This window comes from Papio anubis, chromosome 20, assembly GCF_008728515.1.
Source record: "Papio anubis isolate 15944 chromosome 20, Panubis1.0, whole genome shotgun sequence".
In the NCBI taxonomy this organism is placed as follows: Eukaryota; Metazoa; Chordata; class Mammalia; order Primates; family Cercopithecidae; genus Papio; species Papio anubis.
In genome coordinates, this window is record NC_044995.1 from 9,462,095 (window position 1) to 9,487,308 (window position 25,214).

Below are 25,214 nucleotides of genomic sequence, written 5' to 3' on the forward strand. Positions count from 1 at the left end.
GAGACACTCGGCAATACGTATATGACTTTCTAGTCCCCATTTCTGGGAGTTTGTTTTTCCCCAGAGATTGTCCGATGCATCAGGCTTTGGCTGAAATAGCTTCCCATCAGCTCCTTACACACCAGTGTGGAGACACACATGGAAATCCTCGAAAAGAGATACTGCCCCGTGATTCTGAGAGTGACCCCAAAGGATACGGAATGAGGTACTAAACGCAGGTGCTTGGAAACCTGAATGCAGCGGTATTCATGCAGTGCCCGGCACTTTGACTTTCAGCCTCCTGTAAGCCTCTCCTTCTTTGCCTTCCTGACCATTAGACATGATTTATTTTGGGTTTGTTTTAACCTCTACTTCCTCCTTCCCCTCCCACCCTATGTTTCCAGCCCTAAAATTAGAAGGTCCTCTCATCTTTTTTTTTTTTTTTTTTTTGGGGCGGGACTGGTCTTCTTGCTTGCCCAGGCTGGAGTGCAGTGGGTGATCTCCCGCCACTGCAAGCCTCCTCACCCTGGTTCATGCCATTCTCCTGCCTCTCTCAGCCTCCCTAGCTGGGACTACAGGTGCCCACCACCTCACACCTGGCTAACTTTTTTTTTTTTGTTTGTTTGTTTGTTTTTTTGAGACGGAGTCTCGCTCTGTCGCCCAGACTGGAGTGCAGTGGCCGGATCTCAGCTCACTGCAAGCTCCGCCTCCCGGGTTTATGCTATTCTCCTGCCTCAGCCTCCCGAGTAGCTGGGACTACAGGCGCCAGCCACCTCGCCCGGCTAGTTTTTTGTATTTTTTAGTAGAGACGGGTTTCAGCGTGTTCGCCAGGATGGTCTCGATCTCCTGACCTCGTGATCCGCCCGCCCTGGCCTCCCAAAGTGCTGGGATGACAGGTGTGAGCCACCGCGCCCTGCCCTTTCTATCCTTTTAAGGAGATCAGAGGCAGAAAATGATTAGTCACCATCTAGGACAGACCACAATTCCAGATCATTGCAGGACATGCCCACTCGAATGGATGATTATTGAGAGCTGACCACCTGCAGTGTTTCACACAGGCAGCGGCCTGAGGGTGGAAGCTAACGCAGGCAGTGGTCTGAGGGTTGAAGCTAATCCACGCAGTGGTCTGAGGGTTGAAGCTATCTGGGCTTTTTGCGTGCTCGTTATCTATTTATGGTTATTTTTCTTTTCAAAATAATTTTACTAAATATTGAATTCACCAACTATATATATTTATGGAGTACAATGTGTTATAAATGTATACATTGCAGAATGATGGAATCAAGCCAATTAACATGTCCATCACTCCACATACTAACATCTATCTGCAGCGAAGACATTTAAAATCTATGCTTGGCTGGGCACGGTGGCTCATGCCTATAATCCCAGCAACTTTGGGAGGCCCAGGCGGGTGGATCAACTGAGGTCAGGAGTTCGAGACCAGCCTGGCAAACATGGTGAAACCCCATCTCTATTAAAAACACAAAAATTAGCCAGGAGTGGTGGTGGGTGCCTGCAATCCCAGCTACACAGGAGGCTAAAGCAGGAGAGTCGCTTGAACCTGGGAGGCGGAGGTTGCAGTGAGCTGAGATCACACCACTGCACTCTAGCCTGGGTGACAGAGCAAGACTTCGTCTCAGAAAAGAAAGAAAGAAAAAAAAAGATTTTGGAGCTACATCGTGCCGGCGCTGAAGAGAATGAGTTTTGTTTTGCAGCACAGTTTTTAGGTGGTTACTGGGCTCTGGTAGAGATGGAACGTTTGGCCTCACGTAGGCGGGGCCCCGTGGGACATCAGTAGCCGACCATGACCTGGCTGCACACTGGCCCACCAAGCGTTCAACTGGCGTGCCCAGCCACTCTCCGTCATCACAGAGAAGTGGTTTCTGAGAGATTTGGCTAAAGGAGTCCCTGAAGGCCTGTGGGAGGCAGAATAGTGACCTTCCAGAAATGTCCACGTCCTGAGCCTCAGACCCTGTAAATAGGGGGAGCTTATGTGGCAAAACAAACTTTGCAGATGTGATTAAGTTAAGGATCTTGGGTTGGGGAGATTATCCAGGTGGGCCTAATGTAATCGCAAGGGGCTGAGTAAATGAAACGGGGGAGGCAGCAGGGTCAGAGTGAGAGAAGGAGGTGAGTGGATGGAAGCAGGGGCCGGATAACGGGACTGGTGGCTTTGAGGATGGAAGGAATGGTGAGGCCGGAATGTGGGAGCCTGCAGAAGCTTGAACAGGCCGGGGAACGGATCCTCCCTGGAGCCTCCAGGAAGACACGGCTCTGATGGCAACTGTGTTTTAGCCCAAGGAGACTCATTTTGGACTTGTGACCTCTGGAATGGTAAGTCAAGAAACCTACATTATGTTAAGCCACTAAGTTTGTGGTGATTTGTTATGGCGGCAATAGGAAGGTTTATGGTTCACCTGTGCTCTGAAAACACAGGTTTTTGTTTGTTTGTTTGTTTGTTTTTTTCACTTGTTCAATGATGTACCCCCGGCATCAGGCTTATTGCAAATACACAATACATACGGGTTGATGTTTGGGCAAGAGAGGAATTAAGATCAGGGAGACAGCAGGCTGGGATCAGAGAGACCCCATTTCTGTCTGAAATGTCTGCAGAGAACCTGGTGCCTGCCCCAGCCCTAGCCCTGGGGAAATGAAAGCCAGGCTGGGGTTCAAATGAGGGCAGTTTCCCTTCCTGCGGCTGCTGATGGAACAACCCCATGACTAGAAGGACCCAGCCTCCGAGCGGCCACACACCGTGTGTGTCTCTGTCCCGCCGGCACTGAGGACTCATCCATCTGCACAGCTGGGGCCACTGGGAGGAGACGCCATGACCCCCACCCTCATGGTCCTGTTTTGTTTAGGTGAGATTTAAAAAGGGGGAGGGGATACCTGAGTCTTGGAAGAACTTTGCCTCACAGCCAGGCCCTGGTTCTTTAGAAGACTCAAAAATCACAGGGTAAAGAGAGGACCTGCTCAGGCTTCAGGGGCAAATCTCTCACAGGGAACTCTCTTCCAGGACTGAGTCTGGGCTCCAGGACCTGTGTGCAGGCAGGTGAGTCTGTCCCCAGCTGTCCCAGGTCCCTCCTCCTCCCTGGGGACAAAGGGCCACCCATGGGCAGCTGGGAGAGGAGACAGCAGTTCTGGGTGACTGATGGCGACGTCTGAAGGGTCCTGGGACTGAGAGCTGGGATCTGAGGGCTGAGGGACGTCTTGGGATGCAGCCTCTGATTTCCTTCCAGGGCCCCTCCCCAAACCCACCGTCTGGGCTGAGCCTGGCTCTGTGATCAGCTGGGGGAGCCCCGTGACCATCTGGTGTCAGGGGACCCTGGACGCTCAGGAGTACCGTCTGGATAAAGAAGGAAGCCCAGCACCCTGGGACATACAGAACCCACTGGAGCCCAGGAACAAGGCCAAGTTCTCCATCCCATCCATGACAGAGCACTACGCAGGGAGATACCGCTGTTACTATCACAGCCATCCAGACTGGTCAGAGGACAGCGACCCCCTGGACCTGGTGATGACAGGTGAGAGGACACTCAGGGGTCCCAGCCCCAGGCTCTGTCCTCAGGAAAGGGGTCAGCTCTCAGGGGCGTCTCCCTCTTACAGCCCAGCCCTGAGGATGATGCGGGAGGTGGGAGACCCATTTAACATGGTGCCTCCTTCTGTCCTAGGAGCCTACAGCAAACCCATCCTCTCAGTCCTGCCGAGTCCTCTTGTGACCTCAGGAGAGAGCGTGACCCTGCTGTGTCAGTCACGGAGCCCGATGGACACTTTCCTTCTGTTTAAGGAGGGGGCAGCCCATCCCCTGCCGCGTCTGAGATCACAGCACGGAGCTCAGCTGCACCGGGCTGAATTCCCCATGGGTCCTGCGACCTCAGTGCATGGGGGGACCTACAGGTGCATCAGCTCACGCAGCTTCTCCCACTACCTGCTGTCACGCCCCAGTGACCCTGTGGAGCTCACTGTCTTAGGTGAGGCTCCTGACCCTGTCCCCTCTGAGCTCAATGGCTCAGCTCAGGCCCTGCCCACAGGAGAGCTCTGGGCAGGGACGGAGGAAGGGGGGCTCAGCCAAGGGGAGACTCAGCCCTCAGAGGGGAGGAGGACAACGGAGTCCTCCCAGGCCTGCCCATGCTCTTCTCCCTTACCTGGGGTCCAGAAGGTGCCAGGAGGGAAGGTCCCTGGGAAGCCACAGGGCAGATGTAGGAAGAGGTTCAATTTGAGGTGGAGACTCCGGGGCAACCCCAGACTCTCACCCTCCTCTTGTCCTTCTACCCAGGATCCTTGGAGAGTCCCAGCCCCTCACCCACAAGGTCCATCTCAGCAGCTGGTGAGTCTTAGAGGCCTCTGTCCAGAGAGTTTCCAAAGCCCGAGGCCTGTCTCAAGACACGCTCAGTGAATCTAAGTCGTCGTTCCAGTTCTCAGCTGGGCTTGCTTCCAGGGATGTGGGAGTCGGGCAGTGACTTGGGAGGCACTACAGCCTCCCAAGGCCCTGAGGCTGGGCTAATGCGGGGTGAGGGGTCAAGGCAGAGGGAGATGTTGGGAGGAGAAGCCGAGCTGAGGTGGGGGGCAGGGCAGCCCCAGCCCTCACGTCCCTGTTCTAACCCAGCAGGCCCTGAGGACCAGCCCCTCATGCCTACAGGGTCAGACCCCCAGAGTGGTGAGTGGGGGCTCTGAGTGGGAGGTGAATGGAGTCCCTGGGGGGCAGGGGTGGGCTCTGTCCTAGGTTCAGGCTCCTCTGGAGGTGGTGACGTGGACAGGCCCCTCCCCTGCCTGGGCCTCAGTTTCTCCAGGTGTAAAGGAGAGAGGCCTGCGGGTGGGAACGTTCCTTTCAGCTCTGACTCCCAGCTGTGACCTCCTGGCAGAGGAGGCCTCCCAGGGAAGCCTCCCAGAGTCGATTCCACAGGGGCCTGTCCTGTCTCACCTGCAGCAGTGACGGTGACCTGGGGCAGGGGAGGGGAGCAGCGCCGTGGTTCAGGACGGTCAGGCTCTTTCCCTGCAACTCTGGGGCTTGGCTCTGGTGCAGGGAACAAGGGCTGCAGGTCAGAGTCCCGGGTTCCTGTCCTAGCTCTGCTGCTTCCTGGCTGGGGGCCCAGGGCAGGCAATTCCCCTCTCTGAGCCTCAGTTTCCTCCTTTGTGAAATGGGTGGAGAGAGGGTGGCAATCTCAAGTTGCACGACTGCTGTGAGGGTTGGAGGTAATGAAAGAAAGACCCAGCACACACAGTAGGTGTGCGCACAGTAGGTGCTCACATCAGTGACATCATCCCCATTCCTGATGTCATCACGCCCAAGGTCTGAGAAGGCACTGGGAGGTACTGATCGGGGTCTTGGTGGTCTCCATCCTGCTTCTCTCCCTCCTCTTCTTTCTCCTCCTCCAACACTGGCATCAGGGCAAACACAGGACATCAGGTAAGAAGGAAATTGGGGGACCTGTGGGCCGATGCAGGGTGGGCTCAGGGCACTAGCCAAAGAGACTCCAGATAGGAGAGGTCAGCTTAGAAACTGCTCCAGAAATTCCCAGTGAGAAAATCTAGAAAGAAGAAAATAAAGAAGGGCATAACAGAAGTGCTTTATTTTTGTGGTTTTTCTACACTTAGGAAGGATTTAAAACATCCTTGCAAGTGTATTTTCAGGTTTATCTTCCTCTTGAGTTGCATGTGCAAGGCAGGTGGTTCTAACATTCCAAGAGCTGAGACTCTGTGCACCTTTCCCCAGCCCAGAGACAGGCTGATTTCCAACGTCCTCCAGGGGCTGCAGAGCCAGAGCCCAAGGATGGGGGTCTACAGAGGAGGTAATTCTGCCAGAAGGCCTCAGACTCCCACCCACCCCAACAGCCACCTCACTGCCCCTCACACTCCCGTATCCTCCCCCAGGTCCAGCCCAGCTGCTGACATCCAGGGAGAAAACCCCAGTAAGTGAGAGGCAGAGGGGGTGCACCTGGGGTGGAGATGCAGGCCCCAAAGTTTCAATAGCAATGGGGGCAGGAGTACAGGCTGGTAAGGGTCAGGGACTCGGGGGGAGGTGGTCTGAACCCACACTGTGGGACCTCGGGGACATCACAGCCCCTCCCTGCATCACGGTGGCCCTAATGGGAACAGGGCAGGGTCCGGCAGGAATGAGCGGTCCCAGGGAACCTTCCCAGGAGACAAATCCCTTGCTCTGCCCCAGCAGATGCTGCCATGAAGGACACACAGCCTGAGGACAGGGTGGAGTTGGACAGTCGGGTGAGACCCCGCCCCTGTCCCGGGCACCAAAGGCCTCCTGGTGCCAGATCTAATCCTGCAGGACTTCTCTGTCCTCTTCCCCTGGCTCTCAGCATCGTCACGGTGGACCCCTCCTTGTCCAGCATGCTGCCTCCCGCCTGCTGTGACCTCACTCTCTCCTGCTGTCCTGGGACCTCGCGGGCCTCCTCCCGGGTCCCCTTCCCGCTCCTCCTCCTCTGTTTGGCCGTCTGGTGGTTAGAGCGCCCCCCAGGCCTCAGGAGGATGAGGAATAGATGAACCACCCCAGTCCCCTGGGCTCCCTTCATTCATTCATCCAGCGAGTGTTCCCAGGAGCTCACTGTGGATCGGGCTCCCTGTGGGAGCTGCAGACATAGCAGGGAGCAGAGCCGCCCCCGCCTCCTGAGCTCACCTCGTGATGGGAGACAAAATGCAAATAAATTCAGTGTCCAGCAGTGCAATGTGCTGTAAGAAACATAAACCAGGGAAAGGGCAGAGAGTGTGGGGCAGTGGGGCCAGTCTGAATGTAAGGGGAGGGCTGTCTGCTCAGCTGTCATCTGAGAAGCCCAGACGGAGGGGGCCACAGGATCCTCTAATGGACAAGCCCCTGCAGGCAGAAGAAACAGCCGTGCAAAGGCCCCGAGGCAGCAGCGAGCTCTTGCAGGAAGGCGGGCATTAGGCTGCAGTCAAATGGGCAAGGTCAGAGTGAGGAGGAGAGGCCAGAACCACAGGGAGGGAGCGGCCAGACCCTACATGGCCTTAGGGCATCCCTGAGATTCCATCAGGAAAGGGATGTAATCAGATCACCCTGGGAACAGTGAAGAAAATTGACTCCAGGGGGTCAGGGGGACTCAAGGACACCCCCCACCAGTGTCTCTCTCCAGCAGAGCCCACACGATGAAGACCCCCAGGCAGTGACATATGCCCAGGTGAAACACTCCAGACCTAGGAGAGAAATGGCCTCTCCTCCCTCCCCACTGTCCGAGGAATTCCTGGACACAAAGGACACACAGGCAGAAGAGGACAGGCAGATGGACACTCAGGCTGGTCCTTTCCTCTCCAGGCCCCCAGCCCTCCCCTACCCCCATCACATTCCTTCCCTCTCACTCTCCCCCACTGCAGGCTGCTACATCTGAAGTCCCCCAGGATGTGACCTATGCCCAGCTGCAGAGCTTGACCCTCAGACGGGAGGCAACTGAGCCTCCTCCACCCCAGAAACGGGAACCTTCAGCTGAGCCCAGTGTCTACGCCACTCTGGCCATCCACTAATCCAGGGAGGACCCAGACCCCACAAACCACGGAGACTCAGGACCCCAGAAGGCATGGAAGTTGCCCCCAGTGGACATCATTGAACCCCAGCCAGCCTAGACCTCTGACAGAGACCACTAGAAGATTCTGGGAACTTTGGGCTTCACCTGATTCTGCAAAGATAAATAGTATCCCTGCATTATCAAAATAACGTAGCAGACTTCTCAGTTCCCAATGAGTTAACTGATTAAAAAAAAAAAAAAAAAAAGAAGTCAGAAAATGTTTTAAATTGAATGCTCATGTAAATATTACACATCAAACCAATGACATGGGAAAATGGGAGCTTCTAATGAGGACAAACAAAAACTAAGGAAAAATTAATAAAGTCAAAAGTTTATTCTTGAAAACATTAATGATACATGGAACTTGGCCACAATTAGAAAAATAAGAATAAAAAAAGAGCAGGCACCCTTTTCCATACAGGAACAAAACAGGAGGCAGCACTACAGACCCTACACACAGCTTTACAAAGGTGAAAGAAAACTGAGCAATTCTATGCCGACATAACAGAAAATGCAGATGAGATAGATGAAATATTCAAAATTACAGTTTACTTAATGAACATAAGAATAAATAGAAAAACTGAATCATCATACATAAATATATATAAAATACATTGATCCTGTAATAAAAAATGTTCCCGCAAAGTAAATGCCACTTCAGGAAGATTTGTTGGTGATTTTTTCAAACTCTTATGCACTCATGAAACACACACACACACACACAGAAACTTGCATAAATTTTCCCTGAGAATATTTTGTGTATATTTACACAAATACATTTTATCAGACTAGGAACAAGTTGATACCCAAACCTGACAAGGAAACTACAAAATGGGAAAGTCATGGATGATCTCTCACCGAAATATAAATCCCTTAACAAACATTAAGATTCATGTCTCTATAAAATAGACAATATATCATGACCACACTGGTTTTTTATTATTTTTTAATTTTGTTTATGAAAAGCAAGGGTAGCTTAATTTTCAAAAACTCAATCAATGTAATTCAGTATTTTAACAAAATGAACAAAAAGTTATTATCTCAACAGACAAAGCTTTTGTCTGAGCACCTTTTCATATACCTGCTGACCACTTGTATGTCTTCTTTTGAGAAATGCCTGTTCAGCTCCTTTGCCCGTGTTTCAAGTAGTTTTTGGTTTCTTGCTGTTGTGTTGTTTTAGTTCCTTATATATTTTTAAATATTAACCCTTTATCAGAGATACAGCTTGCAACTATTTTCTCCCATTTCTGAGTTGTCTCTTCATTCTGTTGTTTGCTGTGCAGAAGCTGTTTAGTTAGAAGGCACACCCTTTGTCTACTTTTGCTTTTGTTGCTTGTGTTTTCAGGGCCATATCCAAAAAACTTTGCCTAGACCAACGTCTTGAAGCTTTTCTCTCACCCATTTTTGTACATGGGATAATGGTTCAATTTCATTCTTTTTCATATGAATATCCCCAGGATGTGACCTATGCCTAGCTGCACAACTTAATCCTCAAACAGGAAATAATGAAGCCTCCTTCCTCCCAGGAAAGGGAAAGTTCAGCTGAGCTGAGCGTATACGCTGCTGTGGCCATCCACTAACCCAGGGAGGACCCAGACCTCCACACTCCATGGAGACTAAGTTCTCCCAGGACCATTTATTCAGAAGGACTGCCCTCTCTTGTTCTTGGAAACTTTGTTGAGCATCAATTCACCATAAATGTGTGTGTTTCATTCTTTGCTTTCATCCTTGTTGCACTGATCACTGTACCTGTTTCTATGTCAGTTCCATGCTGTCTTCCTTGCTGTGGCTTTGTAGGATATTTGGGGATTCCAAAGTGTGATACCCCCTTTTTCCCTTTGCTCAAGATTGTTTTGGCTATTTGGGGTCCTTTTGTAGTCCCATTCAAATTTTAGGATTGTTTTTCTATGTCTGTGGAAAATGACCTTGGAATTTTGATAGGAATTGCATTGAGTCTGCAGGTATAAACTTTTTTTTAAGTCCCAGGGCACATGTATAGGACAGGCAGGTTTATTACATAGATAGGCATGTGCCATGGTGGTTTGCTACACCTATCAACCCATTACTTAGGTATTAAGCCCGACATGCATAACTCTTTTTCCTAATGCTCTCTCTCCCTTCATCCTCTGCCCTCCCCTCAAAGGCCCCAGTGTGTGTTGTTCCCCTCCCTGTGTCCATGTGTTCTTATTGTAATGTGAACGTTTTAACAATGTTAATTCTTGCAGACCATGAACATAAGCTACCTTCCCATTTATGTGGGTCTTGTTCAATTTCATTCATCAATGTTGTAAAGATTTTAGTACAGAGATATTCAACCTCCTTGGTTAAATTTAATTCTAAGTAATTTTTTAGCTATTATAAGTGTAATTTTTTTTTATTTCTTTCTGGATAGTTTGTTTTTAGTGTACGGAGATGCTACCGAGTTTTGCATGTTGATTTTGTAACCTGCTCTACTAAATTCATGGATCAGTTCTAAAGGTTGTTTGGTTGAGTCTTTAGGGATTTTTATATATAAAATCATGGCAGCAAACGGAGACAATGTCACTTTCTATCTGATTTGGGTGCTTTGTGTATTTTTATTGCCTAATTGCTGTGTCTAGGACTTCTATCACTATGCTGAAGAGAAGGGGCGAGAGCATATACTTTTGAGGAAGGATTCTTCCGTCCTCCTCCTTCAGAAAGGACAGGTTCTAACTGCACTCTGGCTGAACTCCTAGGACTTCTCACGCACATGTGTGCTCAGCCCTCAGTCAGCCTCATTGGAAAGGGTCCAACTGAGGAAGGCACCAGGGGTATTTGCTGCTAAGTCCTGGCCACGGGCAATGGATGACAGATGATTATTTAAATAAAGATTAGCCTTCCTTTCAAAGTTGGAGTGCTAACCCACCCACTGTCTCTAAGGCTTGAGGGCAGGACCATGGAAAGAGGAGGAGGAAGGTTCTGAGAAACTAGACAAGGGGCACTGAGGAGGCAGAAATGAATCAAGGGCCGTTTCTAGGGAGATGTGGAGGAGACTGTTAGAAAATAGTAACAAAACAAGGGAAGCCCAAGCAGAGAATTGTTTGGTAGAAAGAATACTCACAACCCAGGGTCAGTGGAGGAGATCTGCTTTCTTCCCCTATTTCCCCGCATTTCTGCACCACACACAGTGATATTGCTGTCACTTTCTCAGCCCTTCAGGCTTGTCAGAACCTAGTGACCCCCTGGAGCTGGTGGTGACAGGTGAGAGGACACTCAGGGGTCCCAGCCCCAGGCTCTGCCCTCAGGAAGGGGTCCGGCTCTCAGGGGCGTCTCCCTCTCACAGCCCAGCCCTGGGGGATGATGTGGAAGGTGTGAGTCCCATTTAACACGGTGCTTCCTTCTCTTCTAGGATTCTAGAGCAAACCCGCCCTCTCAGCTCAGCCCAGCCCTGTCCTGACCTCGGGAGGTAAGGTGACCCCATTATGTCCTTCACGGCTGGGATTTGACAGGTCCGTTCTGACTGTGGAAGGTGAACACAAGCTATTCTGTCTCCTGGACCCCAAAACACAGTCCAATGGACAGTTCCAAGCCCTGATCCTGGTGGACCCCACGATCTAGCCGCAGGTGGAGGTTTACCAGTCTGGTTTAGCAGACTTTATCACCTGAGACCAAAAGCTCCAGGAGCCCACTGGATTCTGACCATACCTGGAGGCGACCTGGTGAAAGAAGGGGCTTGAAAGGAACCAGCCCTCTGACTCACGGCTCCTCGCACACTCCAGGTGTGCCTAGGGAGCCCTCCCATTTGACCACAGGGCCCTGTCATGGCCCATGGAGAGAGCTTGACCCTCTTGTGTTGCTCTGATGTTGGCTACAAAACATTCTCTCTGTCCAAGAAAAAGATACATCACCTTCACCAGAGTTCTGGCCAGAAGTTCTCCCAGGATGACTTCCCCTTGGGCCCTGTGAGCATCTCCCATGGAGACCAGTACAGATGCTCAGTGGACACAACCTCTCCTCTAGGGGGTCTGCCCCCAGTGACCCCCTGGACATCCTGATCACAGGTGAGAAGCGCAGCGGGTTCAGTCAGGGACCCAGGCTCTGTACAGGCCCTGCCGGGGAGCCCAGGTGGTGATGGCTGGGATGAGGGGTGGGGGTCCCAAGGGAGGGAGCGACAGAGACAGAGAGGAAGGATTGGGCAGGGAGAGGGGGACTCAGAGAAAACAGAGACAGGGAGACTGAGGGTCCCAGAGAGAGGCCTGAGGAGGTCTCAGCTCAGAACAAGGTGGTGCGGCTCCTCACCCATCCTTCTTATCTCCAGAACAGATCCATGACAGACATTCCCTCTCGGTGCAACCAGGCCCCACGATGGCCTCAGGGGAGAACGTGACCCTGCTGTGTCAGATGTAAAGGTGGGTGGATGGACACTTTCCTTCCATCTGAGGAGGATGCAGCTGGCAAGACCCCAGCCTCGTATCTAATATCAAAGTACCACACTCAGCGGTAAAGGCTGAATTCTCCGTGAGTCCTGTGACCTCAGCCCATGTGGGGACCTACAGGTGCTATGCCTCACAGAGCATTTACCCCAACCTGTTGTTCCCCCAGCGGCCTCCTGGTAATACCGGAGTTACTCAGAAATTATTCCAGACAGATAGTAAGGGTAATTTTCCAGTAATAAGAAACAATCCCTGAACCACCTTTTTTCTAACAGAAAAGACAGCTTAAATGGCCTGGCCAGCAAGCTTTAATGTGCAAATGCCAGTCATTAAAACCTGGGTTCACTCAATATGGTGATTCCCACCATCTTCTCTTTGTCACCACCTGTGCCAAGTGTGATGGCCACCTCCAGATAACACCACGTGTTCAAAACATCATGGTGACCCACATTTGCATATTAAAGGGCTAAGGTGAGAGGGACAGGATTTTTGTGGGCTACGTAAATGACACACCTCGTCAAACCAATCCCCTGGGTCCTATGCAAACCAGACACTGCCTTCTCCAGCATCCCAATCTAAGCAACCCCTTTTCCACCCAACACGGGGTTCCTCTTTGTTCCAAGCTCCCCTGCCTCTCTCTCTGTTTGGGGAGCTGTTTTCTTTCTTCCTTCTTTCTTGCCTACTAAACTTTTGCTCCTTGAAACCACTCCACGTGTGTCTGTGTCATTTTATCTAAACTGGTGTGAGACCAAAAACCCTGGTGTTCCTCTAGTCATTGAAGCCATATCATTTTGGTGCGTTGGCCAGGAAAGGGAATTCATTCATCAGACTGGTGAGTATGGAGTGAATCTCAGCCTTAAATCTGTCCTTTACTCTCAAGGTTCTCTTCCAGCTCTCCTGTCACCAAACTTTCTCTTTCTATCCATGGTTTCTTTCTCTATGTTTAGTGTGCAGGAATCTTTGCAGCTCAGGGAAATAGATCTGGTAAAAAAAAATTGCAAATTGCAGCAGGCAGTAACTCATTAAATGTCTCTCTCTATGGTTTCTCAGGTGAGGATATGGTATTCCTAGGTGGTACCTAGTGGAAATAGAAATCCTCTTCATAAGACACATTGCTGGTCCTTTGCTCTACACTGCAACTTCCTTTCACACCACTAAAAACGAGGCTCTAAGCTATTTCTGTAAATGGGAGAGCTCTGCTTTCAACAGTTAGGAGTAAAATGTCTTCCACATCTAAATTTTAGTCCCAATATTGCCCCACCCATTCGGTGCCTACATTCTTTTAAGGCATCTATTCTGTCTTCAATTAAGACAATACTTAATTAGCAAAGGAATTTTCAGTTCAAAAGTTAACCAAAACCATTTTTCTAAGGCTAAATGCTTTGGCAAGGTCCGTAATAACAGGCAGTCTAGCTCCTTGCCTCCGTTAAAGGAGTCTTGCCCAAAGGCAACACGATCTCTCCAGAAATCCATTTTTCGGGAAGCCAGGCAAATCACAAAGGTTTACAAAGTCAAAGGAAAGTCACACAAAGCAAATAAGCTAAGGTTGCATGGGTAAGCGTGATTAGTCCCACCACTTGGTTCATCCGGTTCCATAGCTTGCAGAACCGCACCATAAATGCAGACACGTTTAACATGGTTTTGGGATCCAGAAACCAGGAAGGGGAAAAATCAGAGGAGACTCCCTGTCTTCTCCTCCACTCTGGGTCATACAGACAGGAAGGAAACTAAAAGAACACTTTGATTCTCAATTCTTTTTCTAAATGGGTAATAAATTATCCTCAGCTTGCACCCCTCCGGAGTGCACTCTAAACCGTGGAACGTCTTTAACCTCAAAACTTTAAAAAGAAGTGACTCATTTTCTTATGCACGAGGGCATGGCAACTTTACTAAACCTTTGCAAGCGTTGTAAAATCAACCCAGCTCTTTTAGCAATCATATTAGGCAAGCCCAGGGAAAATAGTTCTCCAAAATTAGAAAAGCAACTTTCAGGGGAACCATCAAATGATCCCCCTTATTTGGGGCTCCCTCAAGTTCCCTTCCATTACAGAACCTTAGATGAATAAAGGGAAACTTAGGTCAATTTTCTAAAACCCCTGATAAGTATATATAAGCTTTCTAAAATTTAACTCAGGTGTTTAACCTCACATGAAGGAACGTTATGTTGCTCCTAAACCAAACCCTAATAGCAGCTAAAATGCAGGTAACTCTGCAAGCAGCAAATAATTTTAAAAATAAGCAATATATCTCCTATAATACACCAAAAGGAAAATAAAACAAATAGGGAAAGCAAAGAAATAGCAGAAACACCATTCCCAACAGGGAGGGAAGCAGTTCAGGTAAACAACCTTAACTAAAATCCCATAGCTCAGAAAACGAATGGAAGAAAAAGCACTTTTTAATATGCATTTTAAAAGGCCTATGGAAAACCATGGCCAAACCTCTCAATTACTCTAAACTGTCTATAATGGAACAAAAGCCAAATAAAAATCCTGTAGCCTTTATTAAAATGCTAAAAGAGGCACTAATAAAGTATATCTTTTATTCCCTAATTTGGTTAAGGAACAGCTCATTCTGAAGGACAAATTTATTACACAGACAGCTCTCAATATTTAAAAAAAAAAAAAAAAACCTACAAAAGCAAGCTATAGGACCAAATAGCATCTTAGAAAACCTCCTGAAGGTGGCCACTTCGGTCTTTTATAATAGGGACCAGGAGGAGTCCCAAAAGAAAGAAATAAAGCTCAGGAGAAGGACAAAGGTTCTAGCAGCAGTGAACTGCTTTGTGAACAAAAGCTCACAAAGTCCAGGATCACCAAGGTGCATCCTCTAGTTGCTCTTGGTGTAGCAGGCCAGGGTATTTTAAAAAGGAATGTCCGGTCAGTAAAATGAAGCAACCTCAACCCTGTCTTGCCTGTAGCAAAAACCACTGGAAACAGAACTGCTCCTGGAGGTGGAGGTTACTGAGTTCAAAACCAGTCTCACAGATGGTCCAGCAAAACTGATGGATCCCGGTGTTGAACCTTGGCTCCAGTGGCTCAAACTGCCATTATAGCACAAGAGCCCTGGATAATTCTGGAAATTAAAGGAAGGAAAGTAGACCTCCTTCTAAACACTAAAGCCAGTCTCTCTCTCTTTTCTCTTCTCTAATCCAGGCCTCCCTTCTTCCCATAGCACAACTGTAAGGGGCATCTCAGGAAAAAGTATAATCCAATATTTTCTCAACCTTAGTTAACACATGCTTTTGGTCAGGTGTGGTGGCTCACTCCTGTAATCCCAGCGCTTTGGGAGACTGAGGTGGGTGGATCACCTGAGGTCGGGAGTTCGAGACCAGCCTGACCAACATGAAGAAACCCCATTTCTACTAAAAATACAAAAATTTAGCCAGGTGTGGTGGCAAGTGCTTGTAATGCAAGCTACTTGGGAGGTTGAGGCAGGAGAATTGCTTGAACCCAAGAGGCAGAGATTGCAGTGAGTCAAGATTGCTCTATTGCACTCCAGCCTGGGCAACAAGAACGAAACTCTGTCTAAAAAAAAAAAAAAATACTTTCAAGCCATTGTCCTGATAGCTCTACTAGTCAGAAAACCTCTAGGTTAACCCTAGAAAATAAAAATAATTTAACTGTTTACAGCCCACATAATGTAGCAGAATCTCTGTCCTCTAGGGGGAGCTCTTAGCTGGTAAACAGCTGGTAAAGCAAAAAGTACATAAGACAGAATAAGCAGTAGTCGCTCTCCCCAGGCACAAGCACTCAGTTAGCTGAGCTAATAACTCTTACAAAAGCACTTAAATTAAGCAAGGAAAAGGTAGCTAGCATTTACACTCACTCCAAGTATGCTTTCTTGGTTCTCCATGCTCATGCTGCCATTGAAAACAAAAAAAATTTTCTTATGCTAATAAATCTCCTATAAAAATATCACCAAAAAATTGGCAGGTTATTATCCTCAGTTTTTCTTCCACAAAAAAATAGCAGGGATGCATTTTAAAGAACATCAAAAGGAAACAAGGTAGCTGAAGGAAATAAATTAGCCAATCGGGCAGCTAAGTCAAAGGCATAAAAGCTTCAAGGCATTAATGCACTTCAAGCACCTTCTAATCTAAAAAGGCTCCATAAGAGAAATTAAAACTCAGTATTTCCCTGAAAAAATAAAATAAGCCACTTCTCAAAGGCATGCTTTTCAGCCCTCAGGATGGCTACGGTCAGGATGGCAAACTCTGTTGGTCAGTCTCCAGGCAAGAGAAAGTCCTTAAAATCCTTCACAAAGCTTTTCACTTAGGAAAAGATAAGACTTACCAATGTGCTCAAACATTGTTTTCAGACAGGAAACCTCTGAAATGGTTAACATGTAACCTCGCTAGTTCACTTCCAACAAAAATGAACACAACTAGCAGAAGCCCAGCCCCAGGAAATAAAACCACCTTTATTTAACACAGGAAATTTAGTATTAGTAAAAACTCTCTTCTCTGTCTCCTTCCCTAAACCAAGCTAAAAAGGGCCCTACACTGTTCTTCTTTCAACTCCCTCGGCACTAAAAGTTACAGGAATCAACTTCTAAATGCGTCACACTTAAGTCAAAACCTAAAAAGCTAAAAAGGCAACGTCCAAAAAAAAAAAAAAAAAAAAAAAATAAATGTAAAAAAAAAAAAAAAGAAAATCTTAAGCTAAAAATCATAAAAAAAGAAGTAACTGAGTAAGGGCTACACATCTTACTGAATCCCACTCCTACCTCACCAAATACTTTTTATTATTTCTAACCTTTCCTCACAAAGTTCACGGCCAAATATCAAAACAACTTTCTAACGCACATTTGCAGGGAAATTTAAGTGTTCATGGAATCACATTTGTAACTTTGTAAATCCCCAAAGGGAAATGTTATATCTTGGCAACTAAAGTTTTAAACAAAAATTCTTGGCCAGGCACGGTGGCTCACGCCTGTAATCCCAGCACTTTGGGAGGCCAAGGCGGGTGAATCATGAAGTCAGGAGTTCAAGAACACCCTGGAGAAGATGGTGAAACCCTGTCTCTATTAAATATATAAAAATTAGCCAGGCATGGTGGCAGGCGCCTGTAATCCCAGCTACTCGGGAGGCTGAGGCAGAGAATTGCTTGAACCCGGGAGGTGGAGGTTGCCGTGAACCAAGACCCCACCATTGTACTCCAGCCTGGGCAAGAGAGTGAGACTCTGTCTCCAAAAAATAAATAAAAGTAATAAAATTAAATTTAAAAAAAAAACACTCTTGTGAAAATTGGTGTAGTCATGCTACTATTTGCAACAAAACTATACACTGTGGCACCCACAATGTAGAATTCTGGTTGTAAAATTCTAATTGTAGTAATGTTTTGCCTGATTACCATCCTTATAACAAAATTAATAATTGCAGAAAAATGTAATCAAGATTGTTTTGCTTATAGCAGAAGTAACAGTAACATATAAAAAGCATGCATTCAAGTTTTACTAGCATTAAGTTTAATAAAACTTTTTACCAAAGGTTGGTAATATAACCACTCTAAGCTATAAAAAGAAGGTTAGAAAAATTTTACATAAAAAAGGATTTTGTATGGTGAATACTTGTCCTAAAAGAAAATAACTGCTTGTTTAAAGGAAGAAAGTTTAGGACAAGTCTAAAAGTTTCAGTATGTTGTAAGCGAGTCTGTGAAAGTCATTAAAAAAAATTAATATTTAAAAAAAGTCCAAATTAACCCTGAAGTTATTTTAACCACCCAATAATATATTTCTCCCAATCATATTGCAAGTTGTAAAAATGGCCTAGGCCTAAAGTTATTCTCTAATGGCACGTTAAGGGGGAAATGTATGCTTTTCTCTAGGAAAAAGTTGCTTTTACAGTAACGTTTCTGGTAACGCACAGCAACACCTAGTGGAGGAAAACCTGTATTGCAATCCATTGATGTAACCAACAGGTGTCAAATTCCACTGTCACTTAGGGTCTGTAGGACTCACACTAACGATGGTATTTTTCTTTTTTTTGAAACGGAGTCTTGCTCTGTTGCCCAGGCTGGACGGCAGTGGCACAATCTCAGCTCACTGTAACCTCCCGGGTTCAAGTGATTCTCCTGCCTCAACCTCCTGAGTAGCTGGGATTACAGGCACTCACCGTCATTTTTTTTGTGTTTTTCACAAAATTTTTGTGTTTTTCGTAGAGACGGGGTTTCGCCATGTTGGCCAGGCTGGTCTCAAACTCCTGACCTCAGGTGATCTGCCCGCCTCGGCCTCCCACAGTGGTGAGATTACAGGTGTGAGCCACTGCACTCAGCCCCAATGATGGTAATCTTAATACTCATATTCTAACCCTATATTTTAAACCTTCTTGTAAAATGTATCTCTTTTTGCCTAAAAGTAATTAAACTCCAAACGGTGTTGCAAGCAAAGTCACACATGGACATGCCATTCTTCTGAGAAACCTTAAATCAACCTCAGGAAAAGGCCCAACTGCTGTTCCCCCACGCAAGACCCCTTTACAGCAAGAAGTAGCTAGAAAGAATCGTGATCCAACACCCACTAATAGCAGTTAGCTTTGCCTCTCTTTAAGAGGAGGAATAATACAGGAGTTATTAAGAAATTATTTGAAGCAGATAGTAAGGGTAAAGGTTCTTGGTGGACATTTTCCTGTAATAAGAAACAACCCTTGACCCATCTCTTTTCCAACACAGAAGCTGTCTTAAGGGGTCTGGTCGGCAAGCTTTATATGCAAAAACTGGCCATTAAAACACGGGTTCATGCAATATGGCGATATCCGCCATCTTCTCCTTGTCACCACCTATGCCAAGTGCCATGGCCACCTCCAAATAACACAAAACATCTTGGTGGTCCACATTTGCATATTAAAGGGCTAAGGTGGGAGGAACAGGTCTTTCCAGGGCTATGCAAATGACACACCTGGTCTAACCAATCCCCTGGGCCCTGTGCAAACCAGACACTGCCTCCTCCAGCCTCCCAATGTAACCAACCACTTTTCCACCACACAGCGGGTTCCTCTTTGTTCCAAACTCCCCTCCCTTGGGGACTGGCTCTTCTTTCTTTCTTCTCTCTTGCCTATTAAACTTTTCTCTCCTTAAAACCACTCCACGTGTGTCCTCATTGTTTAATCTAAACCAGCATGAGACCAAAAACCTAGTCACCAAAGCCGTATCCCTGAAGCTCACGGTCTCAGGTAAGAAACCTCCAACCCGTGTCTGTTGAAGCTGGCATGAGTCATGTGTGAACGCAGAATTTCATGTTAGTAACACAGCTTCTTAAATGTTTCCCTAAATTGTATGTTTTTACTGTATACAACATGTGCTATTGCAACATTCCTATTTGTGGGTTGGCTAAAATGGATCTAGTAAACATACACATTACTTCACATACTTATCATTCCTTGTGAGGAGAACACTTAAACATACTCTCACATTGATTTTCAAGAATGGAATATATCGTTATTAACTATCGTCACCATGCTGTACCATAGATCTGGAAGTTATTCTGTCAAACTGAAATTTTGGACCCCCGTATCGACATCCTCCCAAGATATAGGAATAATTGTGGGCACGTAAAAAGATGCCCAAACCATTACTTATTATAAAAACTCATATAAGCCCACAATGAGATGCTACTTCAAACACTGGATTGGCCATATTCTTAAAAATAGCAAATGTCAGGAAGGGTGTGTGGAAGAGAGAACCTTCATACACTGTTGGCATGATTGTGAAATTTTTCGGTGACTGTGAAAAGTGGTTTGGAGGCCGGGCACGGTGGCTCACGCTTGTAATCCCAGCACTTTGGGAGACCAAGGCGGGAGGATCGCCTGAGGTCAGGAGTTCGAGACTGGCCTTGCCAAAATGGCAAAATCCCTTCTCTTAGCAAAAGTACAAAAATTAGCCGAGTGTGTTGGTGGGTGCCTGTAATCCCAGCTAGTCAGGAGGCTGAGGCAGGAGAATCACTTGAAACCGGAAGCAGAGACTGCAGTGAGCCGAGATCACACCACTGCCCTCCAGCCTGGGTGACAGAGCCAGACTCCATCTCAAAAAAAGAAAAAAGAAAAGAAAAGCGGCTTGGCAGTTCCTTAAAAGATGGATCTAGGAAGGCTTATATGCTGTTGGTGGTAAATTAGCTCAACTTCTATGGAAAACAGCATGGAGGTTTCGCAAAGAACTAAACACAGAACTACCGTTTGACCCAGCAATCACACTACTGTAAAAGAAATCATTATATTTAAAAAGACACACGCACTCATATGTTCACTGCGGTGCTATTCACAATAGCAAAGTCATGGAACCATCCTGGATGCCCATCCATCGTGGACTGGATAAAGTAAAAGTGGTAAATATATAACTCAGAAAACGACACAGCCATAAAAAATAGTGAAATCATGTCCTTTGCAGGAACATGGATGGAGCTGGAGGCCATGATCTTACATGAAGTAACTCAGAATCAGAAAACCAAATAATGCATAATCTCACTTATAAGAGGGAGCGAAGCAATGGGCACTCATGGACATAAAGATGGAGATAAACACAGGGAAATTCAAAAGGGGGGAAGGGTGGGAAGAGGGCAAGAGGTTAGAAAAATATATTAGCACTGGGCGCGGTGGTTCACGCCTGTAATCCCCAGCACTTTGGGAGGCCAAGGCAGGCGGATCGCCTGAGGTCAGGAGTTCGAGACCAGCCTGACCAACGTGGAGAAACCCCATCTCTACTAAAAATAGAAAATTAGCCGGGCATGGTGGCTCATGCCTGTAATCCCAGCTACTTGGGAGGCTGAGGCAGGAGAATCACTTGAACCCAGGAGGTGGAGGTTGCGGTGAGCCAAGATCGCACCATTGCACTCCAGCCTGGGCAACAAGAGTGAAACTCCATCTCAAAAAAGAGAGAGAAAAAAATATATGTATATATATGTATTATATATTTTATATATATATGTATATATTTACCAAACACAGGTACCTTTTGAATATAAAATAAAGTAAAAGATAAATCTAGAATTACTATATGATCTAGAAATTCCACTTCTAGGTATATGACTAAAAGTTTGGGTTCTAGAAGACGAGTAAAGTTTATCAATGTACCCTACAACATTTTATCTTTAGTTAACAATACTGCATCATGAAGTTAAAAATTGGTAAGATAACCAACTCTTCTTACCACAATTTAAAAAAATGACTGAGAGTAGATATTGTGAAAGGAAATTAGTAGATATTGTGAAAGAAAATTAAATCTGGGGACCCCAAACTCATTTAGCTAAGGGGGAAAGTCAGGCTGGGAACTGCGTCACACAAACCTGCCTCCCCATTTTGGTTCCTAAATAAGATGGCTACAAAGTGAAAAGCTACATGCCTCCCCCACATTTTGCCCACAAGAAGATTCCTAGTGAGCTGTTAAAATTTCACCATGGCAATGTATATTGACAACTTATCTTTCCAGGTACAGTCTCCCTGGCTCATCAGACTCAAATGCATATCGGATCGTTCCCCGCCCAATTATGTCTATGTTTATCTTATGTAAAGTACAGTGGCGTGATCTCAGCTCACTACAAGCTCTGTCTCCCGGGTTCACGGCATTCTCCTGCCTCAGCCTCCCAAGTAGCTGGGACTACAGGCACCCGTCACCACGCCTGGCTAATTATTTTTTATTTTTTATATTTAGTGGAGACGGGGTTTCACCGTATTAGCCAGGATGGTCTTGATCTCTTGACCTCATGATCCTCCCGCCTCGGCCTCCCAGAGTGCTGGGATTACAGGCGTGAACCACCATGTCTGGCCCCAAGCCTGTTGCTTGTTAGTCAATACCCTATAAACTGGCTTTCTGAACCTGATCTGGAAAGAGATGACCTGAGGTGGATGAGGAAGAACCAACTTTAGATGCCACCCTGGGCCATGCTAGTGGCTGTCCTGCTGGGTGAGCGGCCAATATCTTAAGCTTCTGAATTCCTTTCCTATTCAGAATTCATGGAGTGGATGTGTCTTTTTCCAATTTATTCTGATGCATTCGCTAAATATTTATTAGACTCCTTTGGGGAATCTCTATTTAGGAGTCTCTAAAAGGGGGCCCAGCTTATACAAATGTATCAGCTAACACCAGAAAACAGTGGGAAGCCGTGTTGCCTCCTGGACTCTGACCATGGTGCTGAAACTAGATTCAAGGCAACATCCCAGTCAGTTCTGTGGACAGCGACCACAAGAGCCACTCTCCCTCATCCTTCCTGGATGAGGCTGGATGTAAACTTGCTTTCTATCTACACAGAGAGGCCAGAGGGGTTTCCCTCAGCACCACCTGCCTCCTCAGTGGCTTCCAGACCATGAAGCTTCATCCCAGTGTCTCTGGGAAAGTGGAACTCCAAATTGGATCCCCAGAGTTTATTCTTTTCAGCTGTTTTATCTGCTGGATCTTGCATCTCGTGTTAAATATCAATATGGCAAAGTATGTAACTGTCCCAACAAATAGCAAAAACATAAGTATGAAAAATATATAAAGCTACTGTTTCACACCCACTTCAAGGACATTTATATTCTCAGGAATTGCAGTCATTTTCTCTTTCATGGATGGTATTTCTTTGGCCTTCATGATCTGGACCAGCTGCTCTGTGATTTTTGCTCTGTATCAGTATAAGCAGAGTCCAACATATTCGCAGCCACAGCCTCTTTCCCAGAACTTCTCAAGAAACTAGAGCCACAGACATTATTCTGATCTGGGTGAGTATGTTTGTCTCCTTTCATGCTCTCACTTCTATTTTACCATATTTGATAACCCAGATTCAGAACCCAAGCCATTGGCTAAGGAGCATCTCTTTCCTGCTATCTGGAGGATTCCCAACATTCAGCCCCTTTGTGTTCATTGTTACGGACACTCGAGTCTCACAGTTCTGCTTTGCCTACTGGACGAGGAAGACAAAGGCTCCAGATATGCTATCTGGGCTCTAAGTTTCCTCTAGAACATTGCATCATTTATTTAATCACTTTCTCTCTCAATATATGTAACCTCTTGCATTATGCCAGTCAGCATGACAGGACTTTGGGATTTATTACTTAATAAAAATAATAATAATAACAGTGGCTTCATATTGCTTTTTTTTTGAGACGTAAGTCTCTCTCTTGTTGCCCAGGCTGGAGTGCAATGGCGTGATCTCAGCTCACTGCAACTTCTGACTGCTGGGTTCAAGCGATTCTCCTGCCTCAGCCTCCCGAGTAGCTGGGATTACAGGTGCACACCACCATGCCTGGCTAATTTTTGTATTTTTAGTAGAGATGGGGTTTCACCATGTTGGCCAGGCTGGTCTTGAACTCCTGACCTCAGGAGATCCACCTGCCTCGGCCTCCCAAAGTGCTGGGATTATAGGCATGAGCCACTGTGCCCGGCCCATATTGCTTATTAAACTACCAAACAATGAACAGGCTGTAAATAATTGCCCAAATGTATAATGGCTTCTGAAAAATTGAAGCATAGAATTACCATATGATCTTCGATTTAATTTCCGGGTATGTATAAAAGGGAAATCAAAGCATGGACTTGAAGTGATATTCACAGACACATGTTCATATCATCATTATTTACAATAATTAAAAGTGGAAACTGCCCAAATATCCATGGAGGCATGAATGGTTAAACAACAGGTGGGGTAGAAATGTAACAGGTGGCTTATGCCTGTAATCTCAACCCTTTGGAAGGCTGAGGTGGGCGGAGCACTTAAGGCTAGTACTTCAAGACCAGCCTGGTCAACATGGGGAAACCCCATCTCTACTAAAAATACAAAAAATTAGCCAGGCATAGTGGTGCATGCCTTAGGAGGCTGAGGAGGGAGAATCACTTGAACCTGGGAGGTGGAGCTTGCAGTGAGCTGAGATCATGCCACTGCACTCCAACCCGGGTGACAGAACGAGACCCTGTCTCAAAAAATAAATGAATACATAAAAAAGAATGTTTTTATTCCCCACCCCACCACACACATACACAGACAGCAGTGTAGCAGCTATCTACATGAATAAAGCACCCTCATAAGAATCAAAAGTCAGGTAAGCTCTCACAGTACCTGATACAGCTGATAATTGAGTGTCACTGTGCACATCCAAGTTCATGGTTTGGTGGGTCAGTTAACACCCATTTCTTGTTGCATGGTAACTTGGTGACCCATGCTTAAGCGTTCACTCTCTACCAAGGCTCAGTAACAGATGAAAAGCTGCTTTTCCAAAGAGACTAGTTATCTCTGAAGAATGATAGAGGTTTGCTACAAAATCCTAAGGGCCTCTGCTGCAATCCACCTATAGGTTTCTGCCAAAGGGACCATACAGGATCTCTAACTGCTGTCGACACTTTAAGCACCATCAGATCCGCTGGACTCCATGGCCTGGGTGGCAGAGCAGCTTCCCGACAGGTGCCAGTGTTTTCTGAAGGAGTGTGTGTGTCTGAGATAAATGAGGGAGATGACTGGGAAAAGTGTGGCTGGGTGAAGGCAGAGAGCTGACTCCACTTATCACACCTACAAACACATGCACACACATGCACACAGTAATCTACACGCATACACACACTCACACATGCTTACATTTGCACACACTCACAGAGGCACGTGCACTTGAGCACACACTTACCCACATCAAGAAAGCCCCAAGTCAACCATGGGCTGGGACGCGTTGGTGTCTCCACCCCACTTATAGGGTCAGAAGTGTTTCCCTACTCAGATTAGGTCAGAAAATTGCCCTGCGAACGACTAGGGGGCCAGAGCCTCTCATCTGGTTTAACTTGTGTCCCTTGTCCCCCTCATAGGGCATGCAATGGGAGTGTAACTGGCTCCTTCAGTACCCTGCTGCTCAAAGCTCCAGGGGAGCGCACAGAAGGGCAGGCTGTGAGACTCTGACCCCACGGCAGTGTCTAGGGCTGAGTGTTTGCAGCTCCTGAAGCCCCAGTGGGCGAGTGTTACCATGTGCTCTTTTAGTTCAGCCGTCCGCAGACGGCTTGTGTTAATCGGCTCAGTCAGACCCCCCACCTTATCGCAAGCACAGAGAGCTTTCTGTATCCCAGGCTGCTTGCCTTGGTGTACCAGAATCAGATCACATGTGGGCTCGGAGAATGAGTGCAAGGTTTTCCTGAGCGGTAGAAGGTCTCAGCAGATGGGGGAGCCAGAAGGGAGATGGTTTTCCCTGGAGTCAGGCTGTTCAGCAGCCCAGGTTCCCCTCCCACTGCCCTGGCTCTCCTCCCACTGCCCAGGCTCCCCTCCCACTGCCCTGGCTCCCCTCCCACTGCCCTGGGTCTCCTCCCACTGCCCTCCTCCCCACCGCCCTCCCACCGTCTCCCACTGCCCTGGTTCCTCCAACCGCCCTGGC

The 25,214-nt window shown here is 47.0% G+C and overlaps 1 protein-coding gene across 14 annotated transcripts in view; it reads left to right on the forward strand.

Annotated features, from left to right (window-relative positions):
* The window catches only part of LOC101022334 (leukocyte immunoglobulin-like receptor subfamily A member 3), a 109,080-nt gene that overhangs the window by 61,569 nt on the left and 22,297 nt on the right, over positions 1–25,214 (forward strand). For 11 of the 14 annotated variants that reach the window (XM_031660239.1, XM_031660232.1, XM_031660233.1 and 8 more), the window contains one exon: positions 6,149–6,489. The exons of 1 other annotated variant lie outside the window; for it this stretch is intronic. In XM_031660239.1, coding sequence (XP_031516099.1) covers positions 6,149–6,477 — 329 coding nt within the window. In that variant the 3' untranslated portion in view covers positions 6,478–6,489. Of the gene's footprint in view, positions 1–1,557; positions 2,314–2,592; positions 2,841–2,995; positions 3,032–3,218; positions 3,504–3,650; positions 3,951–4,255; positions 4,307–4,585; positions 4,637–5,269; positions 5,387–5,692; positions 5,769–5,850; positions 5,889–6,145; positions 6,490–7,320; positions 7,854–25,214 lie in introns of those variants that run through there. 2 more of the 14 variants (XM_031660254.1, XM_031660238.1) reach the window with 2 other exon arrangements.